This window comes from Chelonoidis abingdonii, chromosome 24 (genome assembly GCF_003597395.2).
Source record: "Chelonoidis abingdonii isolate Lonesome George chromosome 24, CheloAbing_2.0, whole genome shotgun sequence".
Taxonomy (NCBI): Eukaryota; Metazoa; Chordata; order Testudines; family Testudinidae; genus Chelonoidis; species Chelonoidis abingdonii.
The window spans coordinates 6,808,667-6,836,416 of NC_133792.1; the positions used below are offsets into that span (position 1 = coordinate 6,808,667).

General features: G+C 43.6%; 1 protein-coding gene across 1 annotated transcript; it reads right to left on the reverse strand.

The window, feature by feature from the left end:
• On the reverse strand, positions 1-24,981 carry LOC116816177 (ficolin-2-like). The gene is made up of 10 exons (XM_032765213.1): positions 24,834-24,981; positions 23,679-23,794; positions 21,994-22,045; positions 16,867-16,902; positions 13,023-13,058; positions 7,159-7,194; positions 5,673-5,800; positions 4,746-4,875; positions 3,431-3,565; positions 1-254 (listed from the first exon to the last, which is right to left on the reverse strand). Exons 1-10 carry the CDS (start codon positions 24,979-24,981, stop codon positions 1-3), a joined length of 1,071 nt encoding a protein of 356 aa, XP_032621104.1.
• Between the last annotated feature and the right edge of the window lie 2,769 nt (positions 24,982-27,750).

Here is a 27,750-nt window from a genome sequence, read left to right on the forward strand (position 1 = left end):
TCATTGATAAACAGGCCGAAATTTCATTTCTGAGAGTTTGAAGGAATATTTGTTGCCTCTGCTGGCGTGCCAGTTTATACCATCTCCGGTGCTATTATGGGCTCCCAGCCAATACCTCCCATTGAGGTTTGAGTCATGGCACTTACTGTACCACCAGGCCACCTTGTAAAGTGTAGCACAATTAATGGAAGCGGGATCATTATCAAGGTCTTTTGTTGTAAAGAACTTGTTCCTGTGAACTGCTAATGAATCACCTGTGACAAAAACAAAAACCATCTTTTTACCCTAGTTGTTATTTAGTTACTGGTTCTAGAGTAAGATCGTTCATTTCCCATATCATGGGGTAAAACAAAGGCCCTGCAATACAAGCCGGGTGCTGCAGTAACATGACATTTCTCTGAGGGATAGAGAAGGGTGGGGCTGATTTTACAGCAAGGCTCAGCGGCCCACACTCTCAGCCCTACATATACAGGGAATTGGATCAGTTTTGAACAGGGAACCACCAAATACTCTTTCCTGCCTCCAACTATGTCCGGTAACTTGCTCACAGAGGATGTTTCTTCCTAACCGTGTTGGTTAGGAGACTGATTTCTGCCTTGAAGGGTGAGGTTTTACATGCCTTATAATGTTGTGCCTAATAAAGCTGAGAGCATTCGAATTATCCATATAAATGTCCCATCCTTTCCTGAACCCTACTGAACAGCTGGCCTTGATATACTGTGGCAATCAGTTCCATGGGTTAATTAAGTTTTGCATATAAAAATATTTCCTTTATAAGTGTTAAATTTCCTGTGTTCACTTTAAGTGGAGGTTGCCCTGTGTTTGTATTAAGAGAAGGGTAACTGGGAGATCAGATTCACCTTCATTTGCCTCCTCTTCAGACTACACAGTTCCAATCTTTTCATTCTCTCTTTCAGTGGAAGTGTCTCCAGGCTGCTAGGTTGAGTGTTAAAGAGGGAGCCAGACACGCAACTTCCATTATATTTCAATGGAATTTGGGTACCCTCGCATTCCCAGGGCTTGTCTACATGAGGCAAAAGTCCAGAGTAGCTATTGTAGAATAGCTCACTGTGCGAAAACTTATTTTGCATGAAAAGTGCCTTTCTGTGGTTTAGCTTAATTCAGTGGACTAAACTGAAGACACAAAGGTGCTCATAGTGAGTGAGAAGCGTGTCCACATGGGGCGTTAGCATGGTATAGCTATTGCACTTAAATTCACACCCTAATTTATTTTGCAATAGCTTCTGCCTGTACAAAGCCCGTAGGCTCCTTTGAAAATCCCAGTTTTAATCCTTTTTGTTGCTCACTTCTGAACCTTCTCGGGGTAGGTTGTATTTCTGGGTTATCTGGATCGGAACGGGACACAGTATTCCACGTCAGGGCATACAACATTGCATTATAAATAATTCCTTCAGTATTTGCTCTCATTCCTTATGTATCCCAGCACTTCGCTTGCTTTTTAAGCTTTGCTGCATAATAAGTTTCATTGAGATGTCCACAGTGATGCCCAGATCTTTTTCCTGAGTGACTGCGGCTAATTTAGAACCCAGCAATGTGTAGGAGAAGTGAAAATCATTCTTTCTGATGTTATTACTTTGCATGGGTCAGCAGTGAGTTTCATCTACCATCAGCCAACCTGGGCTAGATCCTCTGAAGCTCCTCACACAACATTTTTTAAGATTATCAGATGCAGCTGTTGCCATCTTTTTACTCATCCAGATTTACCTGTCATTAATAAACACATTAGACACCACCAGATCCTTGCAGCAGCCGAGTGTTAATCTTTAACCACATTCAAAATGGACCAGTTATTCCTTATTTTAGCCAATTTCTGATCCACACTAATACATTGCATCTCATTCCATCACTATTTAGTTTCCTTAATAGCCTTTTTTTGAGAGGTCTTAAAATTTCAAAGACTTTTTAAAAGTCTTAAATATATTTTTATCCACTGTTTAGTTGACATGCTCGAACAATTCTAAGAACATAAAAATGGCCCTACTGGGTCAGACTGAGGGTCCATCTAGCCCAGTATCCTGTCTTCTGACAGTGGCCAGTGCCAGGTGCCCCAGAGGGAATGAACAGAACCAGGAATCATCAAGTGATTCATCCCCTGTCGCTCATTCCCTGCTTCTGGCAAACAGGCTAGGGACACCATCCCTGCCCATCCTGGTTCATAGCCATTGATGGACCTATCCTCCATGAATTTATCTAGTTCTTTTTTGAATCCTGTTATGGTCTTCACAACATCCTCTGGCAAGGAGTTCCACAGGTTGACTGTGTGTTGTGTGAAGAAATACTTCCTTTTATTTGTTTTAAACCTGCTACCTATTAATTTCATTTGGTGACCCTTAGTTCTTGTGTTATGAGAAGTAGTAAACAACACTTCTGATAGGGAATTCTGATAGGGAAGACATTTCTCCTTCACAGGAGACATGTCAATTTGTCACTGTCATAATATGTTGGTTTACAGCTTTTATACATGCCTTCAGTTATTATTTCCATTAACGTACCTGGTCTTGTTTACATGGGGATCATACTTACATATCTCTAAACTCTGAAAACTAACCCCAAAAGATTTTTCAGTGGCTCAGGTTACTGCTCTGACTTCCCTTCACTTACATGACTTGCACATACAGGAAAATATCGATGTTCCTCACCAGAATTAGCTTCTAAAGTTCAAGTCCAAATGCCTTTCTATGCAGAATGTTTCTTTGCATCTGTGTGTGTGGCCAAACACTTCATTTCATTAGTCATCCCCTTCTTTACAGAAGGCTTCTACCAATGCTGGCTGCCAGCAACAACCCGACCTCATCAATGAGGTAGCATTGAGTCCTGCGAGATACCAATGATCTGCTATCTAGCTGTTGGTGTGAGGTGGCAGGAGTAGTGTATGATTATTCTCAGCATATGGAAAGAGAGCTTCACTAAATTAGGCCAGGAGTTTATTCAACCCCTGTGCTGGCAAAGTGGCATAGACTGCCTCTATTTTAACACTAGAATTAATGTAACCTCTTTTCTTAATCAAGAAACCCCTTTTATGATTTCCATACCAATTTCCCTCCCACTTGTGGAATCATCATTTCAGACGGTTTTTGCTGCAAACTTGTTGGAGGAAACTTTTTTCACCAGTCCTATGACACTGAACCAACATCAGAGTAATCTTAAAAATGCCCAAACTGACTTCATATGCATGAAAGATTCACAGAAAGCCTATTCTTTAGCTAACTGATGCTTGAGGTGACATCTTTCCAGATTATATCAGGAGTGGATGCTGTAATTAAATATGAGCCTGTGGTTTTCTAAGAGGCTAAACTCAGATTTTGCTGATGGTGGGATTTCATGTTTAGCCACAAGACTGTGTACATTTTAGCGCTATTTGCATGTGCTCCGTCTGGTATGATCACTGCAGAATGGGGTAACCACCTACCTGCAGTGCTGTTAATAAAGTCTCCTAGAATCAACTTGTATTTCTCACTTTCGTCTAAAATTCTGAATGACTTGTACTTGGCAAACACATGGTTATTTTCAAAATCTCGGAGGTCAATGCGCAGTTCATTAGCTCCTGTTAAAGACATGAAGATTAGCAAATATTCAATACATTCCATTAGCATTGTGTATAATTTTGGGTTTATTTTTGGGTGAGCTTCATCTTCACAGGCCAAGCCATCAACTTATGAATGATACACCCCCCAATCTCACCTCCCCCTTAGCAAAGTGAACCTACAGCTAACACTTCTGTTCCAGCTAATAGATCAAAATCGGGAGCATTCACCACTCCGTGGTCTGCCCAGAATCAGTTCACTAATGAACCATAACAAGGCAAAATCAGCACCTGTCTTGCCACCACTGGTTAGCTCAGAATCCCTGTCACTGTATTAGTTCATAATTCTGGATCTCAGAGGTTTTTAAGGTCAGGCTTGACAACGCCTTGGCTGGGATGATTTAGTTGGGCATTCATCCTGCTTTGAGCAGGGAGTTGGACTAAATACCTCCTGAGGTCCTGATATTCTATGATTCTACCTGATATTCTATGATTCTATGAGTCAAATGGGAGACAAGAAGGAACCATTAAGAACATGGAGAAAGATAGAGAGAATTTAGCTAGATTTGAAGCTCCCATTCTGCAGATGCTGGGTAGATAGCTGTGTTTGCAGTCACACAGATGGACTGGTTATTTTGCTGCTTGCAAACCTTCTGGGCAATGACAGTCTAACAGCTTCTTCCACCACTCCCAGGACCACAGCTTCTGGCAAGAGCCAGGTCACTAACTTTGGAAACTATGCTGCATTGCTGAAACTTAATTGGCCAGGATTTGGATTTGTCATTTTGGATGACTCACATTCTGGAGAAATTGGGTAAAATCGTGGCCCCATTGAAGTCAATGACATTTTGTAACTGACTTCAATGGGACTTCATCCATTATCTCTGTAAATGACATGACATAACATTGTGCAGGTCCATGTTACCCAAGGAGGGAGCAGGATTAGATTTAATATATGATCAGATGCTGGATATTCACTATTCAATCACCTCTACCATTTCTAAATCTAACCAAGCTTACTTATAGCCAGCACAGCTAGAGAGAGTGTTACTAGTTCTGATAATTTTCCTGTTCTATGGGGAATAACCAGTTTGGATTCGGGCAGCAGTTTCAGTGCTACTGGTGTGCACCATCCTGTGCTAAACTTCCTTTCTTGGTTACAGAATTGTAGGGGGTGAAATGTATCCAAAAATGTCTATACCGAGAGATGTTAATAGGTGAATATTGTCGTTCCCCAGCCAGAATTCTGTCAGCAAGCTTCCAAAACCCCTCTTGTACTCATCCCAGTTACGGAAAAAGTCAACGGAACCATCTGCCCGTCTCTGAAAGACCTGAGAGGAAATAAAAAACACTCAGGTGGGAAACTGGTAAAGTTAACCTGAAGTTTTGTGTCTCATAGCATCTCTGGAGAGTTTCTGAGTGATGTGTGCTGTTAATAGGAATGATGCGTCTAAATGCCTCACGTCCAGAACTGAGAATTTACCCATAAAATTTAGCATCTTACATCAGTTGTTCTACAAAAAGGAAACTTAACTGAAAGGCTTTCAGCAAAATTAAAATCAACACCAACTACATTGCTCATTTGCTTGCATTTAGTTTTGCCTGTGAACAGGTTCCATGAGCTGAACCCTGAGAGGGCAGTGCTGAGAGAAGGTGCTGCAAGAACAGAGCATCAGGTAGGCCTGCCAGATACCCACAAATATAGTGACTTGCAAGGGGACAGAGTGAACAATGGGACACAGGCATGTTGCTAACCTCTGCAATAGTGAATTCTGTCCTGCTTGCATTTAAGAATTAGCCATCAGATGGGACTGCATTTTAGTTTCACTCTGACACTATGTTCTATAGATACACTGGCTTTTATTTACCTATATAGAACAGATTTCAGAGTAACAGCCGTGTTTATCTGTAGCCACAAAAAGAACAGGAGTCCTTGTGGCACCTTAGAGACTAACAAATTTATTTGAGCATAAGCTTTCATGGACTTATGTTCAAATAAATTTGTTAGTCTTTAAGGTGCCACAAATACTCCTGTTCTATATAAAACAAACATTCTTGGAAAGAGTTGACTCTCATTTTGAGACATGAAGCTGTCCGACGAGCATCATTATGCTCTATTCTTACTTACAATCCAGCCTCCACCATCTGTGTCCATGTCACACAGCACACGCATGGCAGTGCAGCCTTTGGGATAGATGGTGTACCAGCCGCTCAGAACATTCCCTTTGGCTAACAGTTCCTTGCAGTTCCTCAGTCCTGGTCAGAGCAGGAATTTCAAAATATAAATATACTCTAAGAGAATGGCTTTCACTGAGCCGCGGTCATCTTATCCCCTGACATTATAACTGAGATTCGTACCATGAAATAAAAATGTTACTTCATCTCACCATTTATGTCCATACCATTGTCATCAGGCCTTTTACATAAGCCCATTTAAAAAGACTAAAATGTAACTGGTCTTCTTGGAAGTGAATTCCTCAGCATAGAACTAAAAACAGGATATAAGGATTCATACTGTTATAGGTTGGCTTAAAGACCCTTCGCCTGATGAGTGTAGCACCAGCCCTTCATTTAGGTTAAACATAAGAAACAATAGCAGTGTAAACAGGGTTTCTCAATGCATGGGGTGCAGCCCCTACTTGGGTCACCAAAATGTGTCAAAGGATGATAGAGGAGGCCTGGGGAGTGGAGGCATGGTGACTGGATTCTCCCTCGGGAGGGGAGGGTTGCAACGCCTGCCCCGCACTCAGCCTGCAATGGTGGTTCCAATCTCTTCCTAATGGAGGAACACAACACCACACAAGTTTGGTCCAGTTACCTCCATGTCATGATAATGGAGGGGCTGGTCGGGCCAAATTTGCTTGTGTGGCACTTGAACCCCATGTACCAGATCACAACACCTGGAGCGGAGAGCCGTGCCCAGCCAGCCCTGTGGCACAGGAGTTGTGGAATGTCAACAATTTAGCTATTTACTGAGTCGCAAGAGGCCATCAAGGTTTACAAACAGGTTCAGAACCACTGTGGCAGTCAAGAATTTGAGCTATGTAGGCAGAGAGATCTGCTAGGCATTGTCTTTGGGTGAGGGAGTGTGTGTGTGTGTGTACAAACAGAAGGACCCCAGGGACATGGAGAAGCAGAAAAAAACTAGACACACATAGCCTAAACAATCTGGCTGAACATCTGGAACTGTGAGCAAGAACACTCTCTCATATTTTTTTATTCTTCCTGTCTTTGCAGAAACAGGACTTTGTATGTTCTTTATAAATAAAGATGATTGCATTAAAAGGTACAAGACTCCGTTGTCAACTCCTCCTCTTAACTGGAAATACCTGCAGTGCCCTGAACTTTGATTAGCTGCAGCTGCTCCAATCAAAACTGGTAAAAATAAAATGGATTCCTACTATCTCTGGTAATTAACTCCCCTTCCAAAGGTAACAGCCTCTCTCGTTTTTGGCCAAATCCTATTTGTCTTACTCTTGTGAGATTTTCAATAAGACTTTTCAGGTTAGTCGGGCAAACAGGAGTTGAACTATTGTCATTAGCAGTAGCTGTATGTCACTACACCCTTTGAACGGGAATGAGATAACAGGCCAGTAATTAAAGCAAAAACTCACCTTCTTTACAAGCTGCATCTTCCAGAGCCTTCAATTCTATGCAAGAAAAAGAACACAATGGAAATGGATTAAAAACTGGAAGCAACTGGTTTTTTTTTCAAACAGCTGTTCAGACCTAAAATAAAAAAGTTTGAATCCAGGCATCTGATTTATCTTATTCCATAAATGCAGCCAGTTGACTATTCAGCAGCCCACTTCTATCTGTTAAGACTCATGTTAAAAGTAATTGGCCATTTTAATGGTTAAACTAAACAAAACACATTTAGCATTCAACTCGATTCCTCTCTCTGTCATACATAAAACCACAGGTGGGAGCACTGAACTGGGGTGAAAGGACAAAGTCAGCCAAAACCAACCAGAGGGGATGCTCTTTTAGGGCGTCTACACTGCAAATGAAGGCAGAACTGCAGCATGGGTAAGCATGTCTGCCCGAGCGTTGATCTAGCTAGCATGGCTTACAATAGCAATGAAAATGTGGGGTGGGCTCAGTGAAGGATAGCAGAAGCACACTGGGAACCCTGAGGGCTGAGAGGATGCTGGGCCTGCACCAGCATCGCCACAGCTATTACTACCCACAGTAGCTATGTTAAATCTAGCATGGATATGCCTACCCGCACTGAAATTGCACTTTAATTTGCAGTATAGATGTGCCCTTATACTTGGTTTGGTAAGTAGTGAGGACATTACAGACGAGCTGCTCATAGAAAACAATATCTAGTGGCCACAAGTTGATTCAGGTTAAATTGATGGCAAGGGTAATCAAAAACAGGTCTGTCACTGAGCTCAACAGGGCAGACTTTGAGAAATGAAGGGCACTAGTTAGTGTAATCAACTGGACTGAGGAGCTTGTGAACATGAATGTGGAGGAGACTTGGAATTTTTGAGTCAAAGGCACAAAAACTATCTGGAATTTGCATCCCTAGCCAAGGGAAGAGCTCCAGACCTAAATGGATGAATAGCCAACTCAAAAAGGATATTAGGCATAAGTAGAGAACCAACAAGAAATGAAAGAAGGGATTGATTAGCAAAGCAAGCTACATCCTGGAGGTCAGAAATAGAGATGGGCAACCTCCACACACACACACCCCTAAAAAAATAGTAAATTGGACCAAAAAAACCAAAACTATTTATGAATTTGACACAAATTTGCAGAATATTTGGGAAAAAAAGAAAGGCGGGGACTGAGGCACCATTCAAAAAATACCTCCCTTACAGGCTTTAAACCACTGGTACATGGTAGACACTGGTTCAGTCCCTCCTTCTGCCAGATGGGGAGAAGGATTTGAACTCCTGCATGACAAGTATGTGCCTTAGCTACTCAGCTACAGGATATTCCTATAAGGGATGCTCTCAAATTCTCCTACTGAAGCTGTTCTGACTTGGATACATGCACAATGTCAGACCAGAAAGAGAGAGTGTGTAAGAATGGCTATGTAGTCTAATGGTTAGGGCTCTCACCTGAGAGTTAGGAGACTCTCCTAGTCTCTAACTCTACTCCAATGACTAATCAATTATTCACACACAGTGAAACAGCTTCAGCAGGATTCCCACATCAGAATATCCATAGCTCAGGGAGTACGACATTATCCTATCAAGTTTAGATCCCTTCTCCATATCAGATAGAGGAGAAAATAGAGTCTGGATGTTCTAAATTTCCAGTAAGCACCCTAACCACAGGGCTAAAGCTCAGACGGGACCTCCACCAGCCATACTGTGAATCTTTTAAAAAGGCCCAGAAACAAATGGGCCTTTTTCCTTCCACCCCAAATGGACTTTTTCAATTCACTAACATTTTTCAGAATTTTCAAATTTTGTTTGACTTGAACTAATTTCCCTACCCCCCGATTTTTTGCAACTGCCAGCAAACTAAAAAAGAGTCGATTACTCATCCAGCCCTAATGAGAAAAGGTGAGAATTGCCAAGAGTCAAGTTGAGTTAGAATGGAAATTAAAGCAAATGGTAGAAGGTTCTTTAGCCACATAAACAAGAGGAAAAGAAGTGAGGCTGTTATGCAGCAAGAATGGGTAGAAATTAAGGATAATGTAGGTATGGCCCCAAAACAACATGAATATTTTGCCTCAGTTTTCTACAAGGAGGAAGATAGAAAGGGGTCAGAACACAGGGGCAAAGACAGATCATGCCAGACTAACTGGATATCTTTCTTTGATAAGAGAACTGATTTCTCAGAGAAGTGAAATGCAGTAGATCAAGTCTATCTGAACATCAGTAAAGCATTTAACATGGTATAACATGAGAACATATTGGTTAAAATGGGGAAGATGGGGATTAATACAAGTGTAAGCAGAGTCAGAATGAGCTCTACCCTGACATCTGGTGGTGAGCTGCAGGAAAGAATTTCAGGGGCTGATCTTGTTTGCATGGGCACACCCACCCTGCCTCATAGGATGGACTGCCTACCTTCCAAATGGTCACATTGGCTGCTGTGGGACTCCCCGTCTCTTTGTTATTGCGGCAGGAGTAATAAAGGGTTGTTATCCTGGTTATGTGAATCAAGGATAGTAGAATTGTACTTGGTATTTTATGATGGAGGGACTCGCCCTCAACTAAGAAGCACTTGCTAGGCAAGGGACATGGGTTCCAAAACCCAGTCAATTGACAGAGGCTGGGAGTAGGTATGTGTACCTGTCATGGACTATGGGGGAGAGTCAGGCCTTGCACCCCTCTTCCTGGGACTCACAATGACTCTCAGCCAGCCAGCCAGCCAGTAAAACAGAAGGTTTATTGGACAACAGGAATGCGGGCTACAGCAGATCTTGTAGGTACAACTAGGACCCCTCAATCAAGTCCTTTGGGGGGTTCAGGAAGCTTAGACCCCAGCTTGGGATTCTGTGATTTCCACCACCCAGCCCAAAACTGAAACTGACCCAACCCTCTCTAGCAGGCTCCCTTTCTTTGTCCAGCTCCCCGCGCAAAGGTGTTGACCTCCCTCCCCCCTGCCTGGCTCAGGTTACAGGCTCAGCTCCTGTCCCTCACCTAAAGTCATCCCTGGCTTTCCCATCCCCCACACAGACAGTCCCTACTAGATCACAGTACCTCATAGGGGTGGGGTGGGGTCTCTCTAAAGGGCCTCAAATGCTACTTTGACCCCCTTCTGTCTGTGCTATATAATAACACAGCTAATTTTGACTCTATTGGGAATCTTATTACATGCTGCAGAGCTGAAATCTCTGATACTTAGGTCTGAGTATTAGACCTGCTTTGGGCTAGCGGTGCGCCAGCAGTGAGGCTCCCCTACAACCAACTAAACTCACTGAGAGCTATATTAAGTTGGGGGGCGCTGAAGACAAGTTGGTCAGCAGCTAGCAGGATGGCTAGAGGTGAAGATGGCAGCAGAACCCGGTGGAGGGGCATGACACTTAGCTGTCAACCTGAGCAACGAAGCATGTAAGATACCCCCCTATGCCTCCCTCCACTTCTACCCAGGCTGGGAGGTAAACTCTGCAGATGAACTTCTGAATTCTGGGGGCTGCGCTGACCAAGGTCAGAAACTGTGGGTGGGGTGACTTTTGGGTTGCTGGACTTAAGACCCTGGGGGGAAAAGGATACTGCCAAACTTACTTGGGAGTGGGTCTTTTGCTCATGGTTTGTGTTACGAATTCTTTTTGTGGCGGTTCCCCGACATAATGCCACATTGTTTCCATCTTTTATTAAAAGGCTTTTGCTATGCTCAGACTCCATGCTTGTGAGAAGGGAATTATTGCCTCTTAGAGGAGCCCGGGGTGGTGGTATGTAATTGTCCCGGGTCACTGGGTGGGGGCTCAAGCCGGTTTTGCATTGTGTTATTGAAACGGAACCCCTGGATACTGAACCTGACCCTTGTTGCTGCCAACTCTGACGGGCAGAAGGGTTACACAAGAATTTCTAAAGGAGAGCTAATGGATTGTGCTGTAAGGACAGCTATCAATCTGGAGAGAGGGTACTAGTGGAGTTCCTCAAGGACTGGTCTTGGGACTATAATAATTTTAATATTAATTTTAATATTTTCATTAATGAGAAAATACCGGCTTGCTTTCTAGAAATACATCAGGGGTAAAACTCCAGCAGGGGAAGAGCTATTGAAGTCAAAGGACGAGATTGTCACATGTACACAGGGACATAAAATGGTCAAGAATAAGTTTAGGCTAGAAATTAGAAGTGGGGTTCTGACTATCAGAGGAGAGAATTTCTGGAACAGCTTTCCAATAGGTGGAGTGGAGGACAAACAACCTAGCTAGTTTTAAGATGGAGCTTGATATGTTTATAAACAGGACTGTAGGATGGAGTTGCCTGCCATAGCAGGGGCGTGGACTCAATGACCCAGAAGGTCGTACATTCTTTAATTGTGTCTCATTAAGTTCCCTGTTTCAAAGAATTAACCAAACCTCATCAAGTGAAGGCCTCCTCTTTTCCCAACATGTGTCTGAATCTGCCACAACTCCCAATATTGGCAGAGCGGACTGTTTTAGAAATGGTACCAAACATCTTGAGTTAGAGAATATTATAAAAACCATGAATGTGGTCTGGTGACAGGTTCCAAAAGTCCTAAACTCCACTCCGCTGGCTGCTATTTATAAAACAGTCTTAGGGCCCAACTCCACTGAGCGGTGACCTCAGGGGGAATTGCAGAGGAGCTTGGCATCTTAGCAGAGGCACTTAGCACTCTGCTGAGCTGACATTGTAGTGCCTTGTCTCCACTGTGTTCTTACCTTTGCAAAGCTCAGTGCCCAAGGTAAAAAACGCTGCTATAACTTCACTGCTAAGAGAGGTGTGTTAGTTACCCATGGGGTAACTAATACACATGAGCTCCCTCACTAACAACACAGAGAGATAAGGCACTGTGGTTTTGCAGTGAAATAGCTAGGTGAGGTGAACCATGGGTGAGAGCTAACCTCATGGTAAACACTACAGGTGCCTTATCTTCACTGGGGTTTTACAGCAAGATGGCTACTGCATGACACAGACCTTTTTGCCAGTGAAGAAAAGTCAGAATCTTTGAACTAATTGGTCCATAGTGTGGCACATGGCAGTGTACAGTAAGTTGCAGCAGTTCACTACTAGACCTACCATAAAAACTCAAGCAGGACCCTACATGCTGGAATGCCGCATACAGATTACTTAAAAAGCACCAAGCAAATGATTTGCAAAAATCAGAGATAATAAAAGTGGGGTCTGTGGAAACCCTGGACGAATCATAACTAAACCAAAGCACGCAGTACAGTAAGATAGAGAGATTGCTCAGACCTTATTGTTACGTATCTACTCCTCGGTGTAGCACAACAGTAACATCTCAATACAAGGGGGGAGAATGTGCTTCCACATTGCACATCCAAATCTCAACTCATTCCTGCAGAGAGGCAAGGGGAAGGAAGATTCAGCGACCCCTGTGAGCTACCACATCTCTCCTCTCCCATGGGTAACGTGAAGGTCCAGGGCCATGTCCAGTGGGTGAGAAATATTAAAAAGAGTGACATCTGATCAAAAACATTCAACCAGTTCACATGCATTCAACCAGTTAAAAGCACCAGTTAAGGAAGAGAACAGATCAGCTATATGAAGGATTAAATGCCCATTAACATGGTCCAGGTTAAAAAAAAAAGTAGGTTGAAATGGCCACAGAAAGAACCCCTCTGATTTCTCCAGAGTTTGTAACCCCACCCCACACATGGGAATTCTGGTGGTACAGGGACCAGGAATTTAGTTTGAGTCTTTATATAATTTTTGAAGATGAGGCAACATTTGAATGGCCACAGGCAGAGCATGGCATAGTATGCAAAGAAATTACACTCAGTACATTTCCTGTCATTTAAAGCTCTAGCACTAGCATATCAAACCTGACATGTTTTGATGAGTTCAGAGGTGCTCACCTATTTTTGCTGATGCTCCAGGTTCTCCTTTGATTCCTAAAATAAAAACACAGGGTCAAATCCTTGCATTACTTGGAGCACCTGAATGGTGCTGTCAATTATACTGTGGCGTAAGAACATGGAGAGTTTTAAAAGAGAAGCTTTAACCCCTTTGGGTGGTTCACAGCCAAGGTTTTTGTGGATCACTCTGGAAAAACAACTTGACTTATCTGATGGAAGCGGCTTCGTTTGTCAGATGAGTCATATTTGTTATATAGATGTTAGTGTCTATGTTAGTTTGTTGTGTATTGTAAGTGGCCAATAGAAAGAGGCCACCACACAGGGCAGGGGTCAGCAACCTTTCAGAAGTGCTGTGCTGAGTCTTAATTTATTCACTCTAATTTTAAGTTTCGCTTGCCAGTAATACATTTTAACGTTTTTAGAAGGGCTCTTTCTGTACGTCTATAATATATAACTAAACTATTGTTGAACATAAAGTAAAAAATATTTTAAAAATGTTTAAGAAGCTTCATTTAAAATTAAATTAAAATGCAGGGGCCCCTGGACCAGTGGCAAGGACCTGGGCAGCATGAGTGCCACTGAAAATCAGCTCGTGTGCTGCCTTTGGCACCCGTGCCATAGGTTGCCTACCCCTGACATAGGGTATTTGTTAACATATTGAGAGGCTTTGCTCCAAAGCAGGATGTTTGCTCAAAACACACAAATGGGCAGAATAAATTCCAAAGCATATAGGCAGATCTTCAGGGCTATTTCACTGGATTCATGCACAGGTTTTTAAACACAATGGTCCTTGCTCACACTAACAGCAAAATTTTTAACATTACGTTTGTTGACATGATAATACATGTTATCTAGCGTAGAAATTGACATAGCCAAGTTTTAAACGCATATTTTTAGTAGGGTTGCCAACTTTCTAATCCCGCAAACTGAACACTCTAGCCCCATCCCTTCCTTGAGGCCCTGCCCCCAGCTCACCACATTCTCCCTCCCTTGGTGGCTTGCTCTCTCCAACCCTCACTCACTTTCACTGGGCTGGGGCAGGGGGGTGGAATGTGGGAGGGAATGAGGGCTCTAACTGGGGCCAGAAATGAGGGGTTCAGGGTATGGGAGGGGACTGTGGGATGAGGCAGGGGGTTGGAGTATGTGTGACGGGTGCAGGCTCCATCTGGAGGTGCAGACTCTGGGGTGGGGCCGGGGATGAGAGGTTTGGGGTGTAGGAGGGGGGCTCCAGGTTTCAAGGGGGCTCAGGGCTGGGGTGGGGGGCTCAGGCATAGGGTTCTGTCATGGGGTTACCTCCATTGGTTCCCAGTCAGTGACGCAGCAGAGGGGCTACGGCAAGCTCCCTGCCTGTCCTGGCAACACAGACCGTGCTGCGCTTCGGAAGCGGCCAGCAGGTTGGACTCCTAGGTGGAGGCATAGCAGTGCGCGCACTGCTGTCGCCCACAGGCACCATCCCCAGTGCTGACTGGATCCGCCAGGGCGCTTTCCAACTGGGTGTTCTGGTCAGAAACCAGACACCTGGTCACCCTACTCCTTAGGTAGGCCAAAAACCACAAAAAACATGTGCACCCATGAAAATTAGATTTAAAAAAATGTAAAAAGGTTGAGTAGCCAGAAAACACAGATAATGAAACTATTCAAATATATCTTAGAAATACAGTAACACGTGTAGTGGTGTTGGAGCCAAAGAATGAGGTAACATACTGCATACTAGTGAAGTCCCAACTCCTGGAGTAACACATAGAGTCTGTAAGAAAAGGTGGTGTGAGGAAGGGGGAGGCAATGGAATTAAGAAAACGTGACTTCAAGGGACCTGCTGGGGCTCTGACTGGACGGCCTTAACATTGAGAAGAAAGTGCCAAATATTCCAACTTAGGTCCCTAAAATTTGTCACCAAAGCCTCATTTGGGCACCTCAGTAAGTGAACTGATTTTCCCTGGGTGCCCAACACTGAGAGCTCAGACCAACTTGGTAGGTGTCTAACTTAAGCATCCCAGTTTGAAAGTCTTGACCTAAATCATTATTTAGGAACCCCAGTATAAATTGCCCAGATCTGGAATTAGGTCCAAACCACTATTGGATTGACCACTGCACAGCTTAACTTTTAAATACTGAGCCTCCCAGTGGAACCCCCAGACCCTGTGGTATGTGTCTAGGCTCCTTATACAATGCATGGGGAGAGATGGTCACCTGACAATGCGATCTACAATAGCCAGCATGCTGAGTGGGGAACAGCCTAAGCTAGCCAATAGCAGACCCAGAGGGGATGATGTGTCTCTTTAAGCTCCACTCCTCTCAGGGACTGAGGTGCCTAAATCCAGGCTGAAAGGAGGTGCGTATGTCTGCTTGCGATCCACAGTTAGAACCACCTTCTAGAGTCAGGAGTCTGAGACATCTCTTGCAAGAACAGTGGTGCACACCTAACTTCACTTAAAAGGACTGAAGAGGGGTCACCTTCTAACCTTTAGCCCAGTGGTTAGAGGATTCACCTGGGATGTGAGAGACCCATGTTGAACTCCCCTCTCTGTTTGACAAGAAAGGATTTGAACAAGGGTTTACCTACCTCTCAGGTGAGTGCCTTAAACATTGGACTATAGATTCACTCTTGCTCTGGTCCCATGAGGATTTAATCCTTTAATACAAAGTTGAACAGCTTCAGCACTGAGAGAGCCCCACATCAGGCAACCCTGCAGTCCAGTGGCCAGTGCAGTCTTCTGAAGGGCATGAACTCCAAGTTCATACTTCTTTGCCACAACCAGCAGATGAAGGAATTGAACTGAAGTTTTCCACATCCCAGGTGGGCATCTCACACGTTGAGCTAAAGGTTATGGGGGGGGCACATCCTTCATCTCCTCCATCACCCCTTATGCTAGACCAGAAGCACTATTCTGTACTTGGCAATTAAAGCTTTTTGCCAACTTGACCATATTGTTAGAAATATCAGTCTAAGGCAGGTTCATATCTAACCTCTTCTTATGTTATGATTTCCTCTGTTTTTCTGAAGGGAGGACAGCCTTGTTTTCATTCACATGACCAGCACAGCTCAGCTGATGCACGTTTGATAACGAGGGCTTCTCAGTCCCTCCTTGCTCCCAGAGAAATTGTACTGGCCCCCAAGGCCATGTCTATACTAGAGCTTTATATAGACTGGGATTTCCAGATGTGATGTTAACAAATCCTGACATGTTTTAGAAGTCTAGTGTAGATAAGGCACACTGCCTTTAACCCGTGTTAAACTGGTCAAGTTAAAACCTGGAGGGAGCCTTGATGAGCTAACGGGTGTTGTCTATACTAGGATTTTACTACATGTCAATATGTATTAAAAATACAGATTTTTTTCCTAGTGAAGAAAAGACCCTGGTAGCTGCAGAGCCCCAGTCTGGCCCGGGTATCAGTGAAGGGTTCAGTACAGGGTCTCAGGAGATGCTGTTCTCTTCTGAAGACTGGGGAATCCTTTCACAATGGCCTTCCTTCTACTGAAAGTGGCTGGACATCAGCCCTTCATATATTTAGAATTTCAGCCGTGATTGGCTTACAGCCTCCTCTTGCTGTATATTATTTAAGTGATCAAAACTAACAACTCTTCATTTGCAACTTTATGTCCCTTGGTCCCATCATTCCAGGATTCTCCCCAGGAGCTGCTTCTCATGAAATCACCCGTGATTCTGAGTTACTGACACAATCTCTCTGAAACAGAGAACCTGGGCCTGACCATGCAGCCGTAAATCATGGGCAGTTGCTTTCAAGGGAGGATCTGGCCCCTGAGTGATGCTGAGCACCTATTAGTGTCAGACCCTAAAGCATGTGTATTGCCCTCCAGCGAGAACCATCAGAGATCTCTCACCTTGTGATCCAGGGAGGCCGACATCACCTTTCTCTCCTGGGGGAAGAAAAAAAGAAAGCAATGTTTGAAAGATTTAGCAGAGACACAGTATTTACTGCTTAGATACTATGAGTTAAGCTGTCCCTTGCAGGCCTTGCCCTGCACCGGGGGAACTACAGAGTTGCAGTGCCCAGTGGGAATTCCCGGATGCATAGCACCTCAGGGGGCACATCATCACCCAGAGACCCTGGAGAGAGCTGATGCTGTGCCACCCTTGAAGAAGATGCAGAAATGCTCCCATCAGTGGCTGCTCAATTCTGCTGGTTGTTGTGGGTAAGAAGACAGGTGAGTGCCTTGCCCCACAAGCTTGTCAGAAGTTAGCACCCATAACGGTACTAGCCTGGCAGATTCCTTGCAGTTCCTGCAAGAGGGTGCCAGGGTAGAGAGATTATTTATGCCTTCCAGCTCTGTTGCCCATCTGCCTAGGGACTGAGCACAGTCATGCCCTATGGTGATAGTGACGTTAGAGGTAAAAGATAAGATAATTTGAGAGGTGATACATGAAGTGGTGTAAACTACCCTGAGTCAGAAGTATAAGTAGGTCTAAGGGAAACAAACTCTGGCCACATCCACACCACACAGGGTTTTTTTTTTTCTGGTTTCTAGCACTATTGCATGCCCACATGAACAACTTTTCATTAAAAACACCTGAGCCTTGTTTACACTGGAACTGACACCATTGTTAATACCACTGGTGCTGCTCTAGTGGAGCTTTAAAGGTCAACATTTTCTAAGAGAAAGTTACTTTGGTGGAAATTCTGCACTACTGCATGTATTCATAATTAATGAGCCATGCATATTTTTAATTTTTGCACAGAAAAAAGCTTCTCCTGCAATGTTATTGCAGTTCCACCTTTTTTCCACCAGAGGGCGCTGTGGCAAAAGAAAGGCATCAGCTCCCAGCAGAAAATAATATCTGCATTTCTGCCTTTTTCCCCACCAGAGGGCAATGTGGCAATAGAACACAGCAGCAGCTCCCAGCCTGCTAAGGAAGAGAAAAAGCCTGCCTTCTTCACAGTACCTGTCAGGCCAGGACAGGAGAAAGGGGTTATGGAGAGACAGACAGAGTGGAGTGCTGGGGGGTCAGACAGGGGCTCATAAGGGCTAGTGGAGGAGGACAGACTGGGGCAGGGACTGAATGGGAGTGGAGGTACAGGGCCACTGGGGGAAGGAGGTGCAGGGCCACATGGTGATGGGGAAGGGGTTGCAGAGCTACATCGGGACAGGGGAGTGCCTGGGTGAGGCACAGAGACATCTGGGGACAGATGGTGGGGGTACAGAGACACATGGGGCAAGGGTTGGCTGAGTGGGGGTACAGAGACACAGAGTGGCTGAGTGGGGATACTGACACATAGGGGACAGGGAGACAGGGTACAAGGACACATTGGGACAGAGACGTGGGTGGGTGGGGGCACAGAGCCACATAGGGGATGGGGGGAATGGGTGTGTTAGTGGGGATGGAGGTTTAGCCGTAAGGATTAATCTGCTTGCTTGCATGGATATCTTTTCTTATATGTTTAAGTATTTGATGTATTGTAATAGGTTTATAGATTTATATTAAAAATAAGTTTGGCTGTAATGCAAGAGACCTACAGGCCAAAAATGTGTATGTTAAACTAAGGCAAAGTTATCATATCTATATTGGGACCTTTTTACCAAGAAAACTGAAGTTGACCTATATTTGTTACCCAAATCGATAAAACACCCATGCATATGTCTAAGACCTTTACCTTGACCAATAGACAATGAAGGATGGCAGAGGGGATTTTTCAAAGTTGTACCCACAGACTTAACAAGTACACCACAAGTGCGCAGATACTTGTCATCCATACGCAAATACAAACTAGCATATAGGGTAAGTGTATCCTAACATTTCTGTGGGGGAAGAATGAAATTTGGGCATAAGAGGAAGGATTTCCAGCATTTATGCCTATAAAAAGGTGATCCACTTCACTACTGGGGGTCGATTGATCTATCTATCTACTCTTCATTGTCTCCATCTTCAATTATGCCTCAATGCTACCCATCTACGACGGCTATTAACTATTAATAGGCTGTACTTTGTTTCTTTTCAAACTTTAAGTTTTAAGTGGACTAGGCTAAGTTTGGTTTCCCTAAAGCTTTATTTTTCAGTTTAGTTTAATTATTTAAGTTAGAGAGTAAACAACTTTAATAGCTCTTCGCATGAGTTTCCTCTGCAAGAGGTGTGAAATTGGAACCACCAGAGGCGAGGTCCTCTATCTTTCAACACCAGGTTATCAAAACAGGGTGTAAGTATTAACTAAAGTTTGACAGCACATAATATTGTATTACCCTATGTATCTCTTGTATAACTGTGATACAACTATAATTTTGTAACTCTATTTTACCATTTGCTTAGTATTTCATTGATTTTAATAAAAAGTCTATGACTATATCTGTCTCAGTGTGAGCTTCCTGTCATACCCCCGAGGGTCCCTTTATAAACTCTGTGAAGCCCGATTTGGGACAAGAACTTTATCTTCTGATCAAACAGATTGGGGAGCCACAAACCCATATTAAGTATTATTAATATTATCCATAACATTAATTAATTAAACTTAATTAAATAAAATTAAATTAAGTTGATAAATTAAATCAACATTATTAGCACACCCCAAATCAGGCTACAGAGGAACATGTGGACAGGGGTGAAAGGACACATGGGGGTGCAGGAACAAATGGGGATGGGGCCAGATGTGCCTGACTGAATGGGAGAGAATCATAGAATATCAGGGTTGAAAGGGACCTCAGGAGATTGTCTTGTCCAACTCCCTGCTTAAAGTGAGGCTAATCCCCAGACAGATTTTTACCCCAGTTCCCTAAATGGCCCCCTCAAGGACTGAGCTCACACTGCTGGGTTTAGCAGGCCAATGCTCAAACCACTGAGCTATCCCTCCCCCACAAGGAGGCTAGGGGTCAGCCAGGGTCTGCATGGGGGAAGCTCACTAACAAACCATAACTGCCCCCCCAAAAACCTGTTCCTTACTTTTCCCACCCACACCCCAAAACCCTTCAAATTCACACCCAGGCTCCTTTCCAGCAATTTACTTCCCTATCCCTCAGCTTCTCCATTACCCTTGACTCCCCCATTACTCCTCACTCCCCCAAGCTTTTGAGGGGTGCAGGAAATATGGATCTGTATTGTAGCTTAAATGAATAATTATTACTCAGAGTTCTGTATTAATATGCCTAATAAGGAATCTATTTATCAAAAAACGTTTCCTGAATCTTTTTTGTTATCTGTATTGTTACAGACGTACATGCTGACAGGTATTTTGAAATAAATAACCAAAAATCATTGAAACTGGTGGGACTATATTGTGTTATTTTGACATATAAATATGCAGAATTTTAAAATATTGTGCACAGAATTTTTAATTTTTGTTGCAGAATTCCCACAGGAGTAGTAAGTGCACCTTCAAGCAGAGTGTGTGAATGAGAGTAATATAGTGAGACAGACAGGCCAAGGAAGCTGGAAGAAGGTGTACATTAGAATGATAAGATAAAGACAGACTACCTGAGATGCATTTAGACTCACCTCTGAATCAGGCCCATACTCTTTGCAGTGGTGGTGGATGCATGGAACTGAGGTTCCCTAGTGACCAATATTTTTGGCCACATATTCTTCTTCCCCCTTTCTGCAGTTTAACCCTACTGAGCTTAGTGAAGTTTTAAACCCGTGTAGCAGCGGGTACATCCACATTACAAATGAAGGTGTGATTGTAGCACAGGTAGGTGGACCTGGATTAGCTTTAATCTAGCTAGTAGAGATAATAACAGCAGTGAAGACATGGCAGCATGGACCCTGGCACAGCCAGTAACCCAAGTATGTACCCAGAGCTCCCAGTGGGTTTGTAGTGGGGCCACTAGTCCATAAGCGCTGACTCCATGGATGTTCCAGCCCTGGAGCACCCACAGAGAAAAATTAGCAGGTGCTGCACAGCAGCACCCACCGGCAGCCAAACTCCCCCCATTCCCCAGCCAGGGCCATCCCTCTGGGGTGGGTGCCCGGGACAAATCACCTCCCATGAGGCAAGGGGCATGCTGGGTCTCCCCAAGGGGTGCTGGTTGGAGGGAGAAGCGGGGTGCTGGTTGTGGTGATGGGGATCCAGCTGCTCTATGAGGCATGGGTCAAGGAAAATTACCTGGAGTAAGGCCCACCCACTGGTGGTCAGGGGTGCCTGTCTGGTGGGTGCTGGTGCTGCCTCCTGCACAGCCTGGGCTGGGACCCCCACACTCCCCAGCCTCCGCACCCAAGAGCCCAGGCTGGAGGCAGGGGTCATGTGATCTATGTACAGGTGCCATGGGGGAGCCCAGCTCTATGCGCAGGTAGCATGGGGGAGCCCAGCTGTCTGGGCAGCAGTGAGAAACCCCTGACCCAAGCCTACCGAGCCCCCTCCCCAGCTATGCCAAATGGTGTGAGCCGCTGGGGGAAGGCAGGGCCAGACACACCATGCTGCCTCCTGCTCTGTTCACTGCAGACAGCTGCTGTCCTCACCCCATCTGACACCGTGATGTCAAAGCGCAGGGCCCCCGAGGCATGGGGCCCAGAGCGGTCACTCTGATTCACCCTACCCAAGGGATGGCTCTGATCCCAGTGCCTCTCACCTGCCAGCAGCACCACTGACCAACTCCTCTCCCTTTCCCAACGCCTCCCGGTGTGTAGGACGCTCCGGGAGAGGGAGATGCAGGGATGGGAAAGAGGCAGGGCGAGGCGGAGCCTTGGGTGAAGGTGAGACCTCAGGGTGCGGGGGTTGAGAACCCCCCGGCTAGAGGGGAAGTTGGCGCCTATGCAGTAGCCTGTGCTAAAACCCACAGTGCCATGTCCTCACCAACACTGTTACAACCACTCGCTAGATTAAATCTGGTGTGGGTATGACCACCCATGCTGCATTTCCACCTTCATCTGCAGTTTAGACCTACCTGAGAGGAGGATTTTCTCCTTGGTCAAAACCCATTCTGGCACATATACCAGGCAGAGGAGATGCAAATCATTTAAAGGTCTTTCTTTGTGATTTAAATCATGCAGTGAATGGACATAAATAAAGACTCTGTTCATTCTGTTACCTTTCTTCCCAACTGGTCCTGTCTTTCCACGGATCCCCTCAGCACCTCTGTCCTGTACAAAACATGAAAGGCTCTGAATTAACATTTTAGAGATGCTAGTGGGGATGTATTTTAAGGGTACACTTAGGAGTGAAGTGGGCTGGAAAGTCAGTTCTTACTCTCCCCCTACAAGTCAAACAGTAAAATGAGGGTTAAAGCAGAAAACACAAGTTTGAAGGGTTGAGCCGATATGGCTGATCACTATCTTCAGACAGATCCTGGATTCCTTATTAAGGCAAAATTCTCATTGAACTTCAACTGCTGTTTGTCTGCACAAGACATAAAGGATCAAGCCAGTTCTCTCGGTGGTTTGGTGAGGATGTCGTGCAACCAGCCAACCAAAAGGCCGCCGGCTAAGGTTTTGTCCTAGCTGTCAGCTGGCTTGCAAATCAATGGCCTTCAGCAGGTCCAAAAGTGTGTGTGCACGCATGCATATGCGTAAGTGAAAGTAGTGCAGATCCTGAACAATCAAACATGAGGGGAAATACAGAGAAGATGCAGCTGATGCTATGTATTACCCCAATCAAGCTGGGAAGTTTTGTCAGTCCAAACCCTGGTGACGACTGGAGCAGCGAGGGGCTCCCTAGCCAGACTACCTTGCCATGGTGCACCATAGATGAACTCCCTTAGTGCACCAAGGAGAGACCACGGTGCATCATGGGAGACATAGTCTGAAAAGGGAGTCTAGCCGTCAGAGAACGGGAGGATGAGGCAACTGTACTGCAACTCACACAAGGCAACATGGTGGCACTTTCAGATGAAAATATTTTGGGTTTTAATTTTTTGCAACTCAAAACTGTCCATGACAAAAGCGTATTTTCTGACCAGCTCTCGTGCGGCTCCATTTACTTCAATGCCCATTTACACCAGCTAAGGATCAGAGCCCATGTTCTGATGTCTGATTCTGTGTTAGCCCTGCTGCAAACACACTAAACTCTTGTGTCTTTGGGCAACTCAACTTATTTTACAGAACACCACAAGAAACCCAAACATTGGTGTGTGCTTAGAAAACAATACGATCTTTATCCCGACTCTCCCTATTGTTTTATGCAAACTGAACAAATAAATCCCATAAATCATATGGCCCATTTAGTATACAATGGAAATAATGTAAACTGTCAATCATACCAGCTGTTAATGCATTCATATTATAACTCTGCTGTTTCTCATCTCAGTGAAGCTGTGGATAAATTCTATGAACATGATATCTAGGGTTGCCAGTGCAACAGAAACGTCCTGGAATTTCCAGAAATTAAAAATCATGTCATGTCATGAAATGTCCAGGAATATGTCCAATGAAAATTGGCAGCCCTTTGAACATCCCAAACAATACATCAGCCATTGATATTGAAGGATTCGTTTGAATAATCAGCTACATTTCCATTTTAAATCATCTCTGTATATAATCAAATAGTATATTAGTATCTGTAACCTGGTAAATATATGACTGATGTTTCCCTGCACACCTCCATGCAAGTGTCTGATGTTCTATCAGCACAGAGAAAAGGAAAAGGGCATTATTTCATTAAGAGCAGGGACATAATGAAGTTCAAATCCCTCACCACAGGCTAAAAGATCTGCACTGGGACAGAGATGTTTTAGACATCACCAGCCATATCAGATTCTCACTTAGCCCCTGGGAACACACCTTTCATTCCTGCAGTTCCAGGTTCTCCTTTGGCACCTGCAGCTCCAACCATCCCAGGACATCCTTGGAGAACAGCGAGTTTGTCAGAACCACTGAGACCCACAATCTTAACCTCTGAGGAAAGAGATGAAACAATAAATAACACGTGAGAAAGTCTCAGGATGTGGAATATTCTGCAGATTCCAGTGCGGGGGGAAAAAGCTTCAGCAAATGGGAACCTACAGATCTCATTTGTTGGTTGGGAGTACAAGGACAGTTAACCAATAGCTTAAGCAAATAAAATTGGAAGTTGTCATTTAGTTGAGAATAAAAGAACCTGCATTTTTTAAAGTTACACTTTTTGGTTTTAGGTTTGACATGAGGCTGCTATGAAGCTGCTGGATGTTTTAGGACAATATTGTAGTTATGTTGCTTTCTGCAAATATTTGATATTATTTATATTAGTGATGTCCAATTAGAGGCCTGCACATACCTGTGCCTTATAAACAAGCATTCATTAATGCTGGTTTCTTGTTTTTGAATAGGAAGCCATGAGAGATCCAAAATCTCATTGGTTCTCCAAAGCCCAGGGTACCATCCAGTAAGTCAAAGATGAAGTTTCTTTCCATACTAATTAGGAAAATATAAACCTTTAACTACATTTTAGAAATGTAGATGTAAAAGTCTCAGTGTGAATTTTAATTAACATTGCAGAGTCTCACGCTCTCGACTCTACATTCATGCCAGTGCTCTGAACCGCAGCACAGCATTTAGGCACCGACTGAATGCCATTTGGTGATGGTCCCAGAGAATGGATATCTGGTAATACACACACAGCAGCAATATGCTCAATGTATTATAGTACTAATTAGACAAAAAATTCTTGTAAAAAAAGAGAAGTCCCAGTTCTAAAATATTATAGTGTCAGGATTGTCATTTGGTAACTGGCAGTCCCGTAGTCCATGGCTTTGTACCAGAAAAGAGTTCAACATCAGGTAGGAGACGCTGGAAGCTATAAGTCTACAACTCACTGTTAGTAATAACAAGATAATTTTAAGGAAGGCAGAGACCAATTCACCTCAGGTCAATCTGATCAGTCCCACTAGTTCTGCAGAGTATGGCTTGGTAATGTGTCTATTAAGAAAAGCTGTTACTGGGTTTGTTTCCTACTCACCTGGACAGCTGTCCTCATCCATGCAAACTGCTGCTGCTATGCAGAGTAAAGCAGTGAGGGTTTGCTGTGTGGCTCTTCCCATGGCTGGTGCTGGGCTCTGCAACAGCAAGCTCCACTTAGCCTCTTCCCTAATTAGCATCTCATCCATTGGTGTCTTTTATAGGATAAATAAAAACAAACTCCACCTCTTAAATTCTCAACTACTCCCACCCATCCTCCACTTTACAGCTGTTTCTGCTGAGATTGTTCTATGGTTTCTCTACTTTAGCTCATCTCAGGGCCTAGTGTAATATTTTTACAGTCAATCCCTTGTTTATTAGCCTTGGGTTTCCTTCTGTAGCTTGTTTCAATGATTTTTCTTTAAAGCAGAGATTTTCATGGTGGAGGAGTATTGGTGGGGTCAGTATCACTGAGAATGATGCAAAATGCCCAGATCTGAAAAAGTGAGATTTAAAAACCTCCCAGGAAGCTCAAGAAATCAAAATTTTATACAAATCTCATGAAGGTAGAACTATTCTGAAACTCTTGATACATTATCACGTTACATCAGGGCATCAGAGTTCAGAGGGAAGTTGCTGATAGAACCTTTTGGACCACACTTCCTCTTTCATTAGACACTGTTAGCCAGATGACATTAAACTAGAAACACAAAGCAAACAAACCTCAAATGAAAATATAAAGTGATTTGATTTTAATTAGGTATAGAGATGGGTTCCAAAGTTCAGCCACAGACCTGATTGCCCTGGTATTTAGCAAGTCTTTAAAAACAGATGCCAGATCTTCACAGGAAACTATATTTTTAATGTTCTCTAATCTGATGTTAGATAATTAAATACACCTATTAATATATAAATTTTGAAACAAGATTTGTCAGTATAACAGTATCACAGAGAGAGGGCTGAAAGGTGGTTTTGTGGCTAAGGTAAAGAATTGACTATTAATGATATAATCAGAGCCCTCATCACGTGAATGCATGCAATTCCCACTGACTTCAATGATAGTTCAGTCCACACAACTGACAGGATAATCATCTCCCGTGGAAGTCAGCAGAATTACAGTAGGGGTGAATCTAGTCATAGGAGTTTTGGTTAAAATTGGTTCTCTGGAATCAGATACCACCTCAGCTACATGTCCATTTGTAATGCAGAGGACAGTGGAGAACTTGATGGGAATGGGCTGTTACAGAAAGTCTATTCATCATTTGCAGCCCTTGAGGTGCCATGGAACCATAAATTGCCAAGTATGTGTCCAGCAAAACTTTTGGGAGACATTTTTTGAATAAGGAGAATTGCAGCAGGACCACCTGAGAGCACAATAAATGCAACGTGGATGTGAGGCTTGACAGTAATAGAATGACAGTCAATTCAAATTAGAAGAATACTAATTCTAACCTTCTGATTTTGCAAATTGTGCCTACTTTTATAACTGGACTGAACCGAAACCCTAGATTTAAACACCACCTAAAGTTTGGAAGTTGAAATCCAGATCATGGCCTGTGTTGTACAAGAGGTCAGATTAGATAACCATAATGGTCCCTTCTGGCCTTGGGATCTTTGAATCATAAATTATGTAGCTAGAGCCCAAAGTGTATTTTAATTTCATGAAAAAGGGATAATTAAAGTTGTTCTTCACTTGGGTAGAGATGAGAGAACCCCTCCCACTACAGACTCTGTCCATCCTGGGAAGAAGTGCAACCATTAAAAAAAATTCTCACCTCCCATTGAATGATATGTCAATGACAGCTCCAATTTCCATTTAAAACCTGAAGTAAACTGCCTAATTTTCTCACGGCAACAGATCTCCAGCTTGTCCAAGGGTAAAAATTTAACCTGTGACAGAATGTGAAGGTTGCATTTCCTGCAGTTCCCTCTGCAGCAAGGATGGAAGTGTGAATTGAAGACAAGGAAAAAGAGAGAAGTGGCACTGCTTATTTAGAGAACTAGCAGCTGGTCACTAACATAGTTTCATGTCAACATAAGTTATTGTCTTTTTCTGACTGTAGAAGATGTGCTGACCCAAATTAACCAGCTAAATGATCTGAATAAAGACAGAAAGAAGGTATGGGGGGAAAAAAAATCTCATTAGCAATTTATGGTCACAGCTGAAGTGTTTCCAGTCCTGCTCCCATTGACTTCACGAAAAGGAGGCGCAGGTCCACATAACTACTCTTATTGGAGTATTGTGTCCAGCTCTGGGCACCAGAGTTCAGGATAGATGGGAACACACTGGAGAAAGCCCAGAGAAAAGCAACAAAAATTATTAAAGGTGTAGAAAACTTGGCTTATAAGGAAAGATTGAAAAAAATGGGTTTGTTTGGTTTGGAGAAGAGAAGACAGAGCAGCGACATGATAACAGACTTGAAGTACCTAACAGGTTGTTATAAAGAGGAGGGTGGTAAATTATTCTCTTTATCCAGTGAGGACACGATAAGAAGGAATGGTCTTAAGTTGCTCCAAGGGATATTTAGTTTAGACATTGAGAAAAACTTCCTAACTATAAGGGTAATTAAGTATTCGCACAAATGTTCTAGGGAGGTTGTGAAATCCCCATCACTGGGGATTTTTAAGAGTGAGTTAGACAACCTCTCCAATATGATCTAGGTAATACTTAGTCCTGCCTCAATGCAAGGGGTTGGACTAGATGACCTACCAAGGTCCTTTCTAATCGTATGTTTCTACAGTTCATTGTTTTCTTATTTATCAGAGCAAGTAGAAGGCTTGTCACCTTCCAGCAATTTACAAGTGAAGCCAGAGTGCAAGAAAAGACATTCGGGTATTACAGCCAGTAGTGCCATAAAGGCACTATAAACAAACAAAAATGAAGCTTTTCGTCGTGGCCCTATAAAATAGAGTTTGTGATGTTTAGCATAGGTGAAATCTGAAAATATCAGGAAGGCATCAGTCATGACAATAGTTAA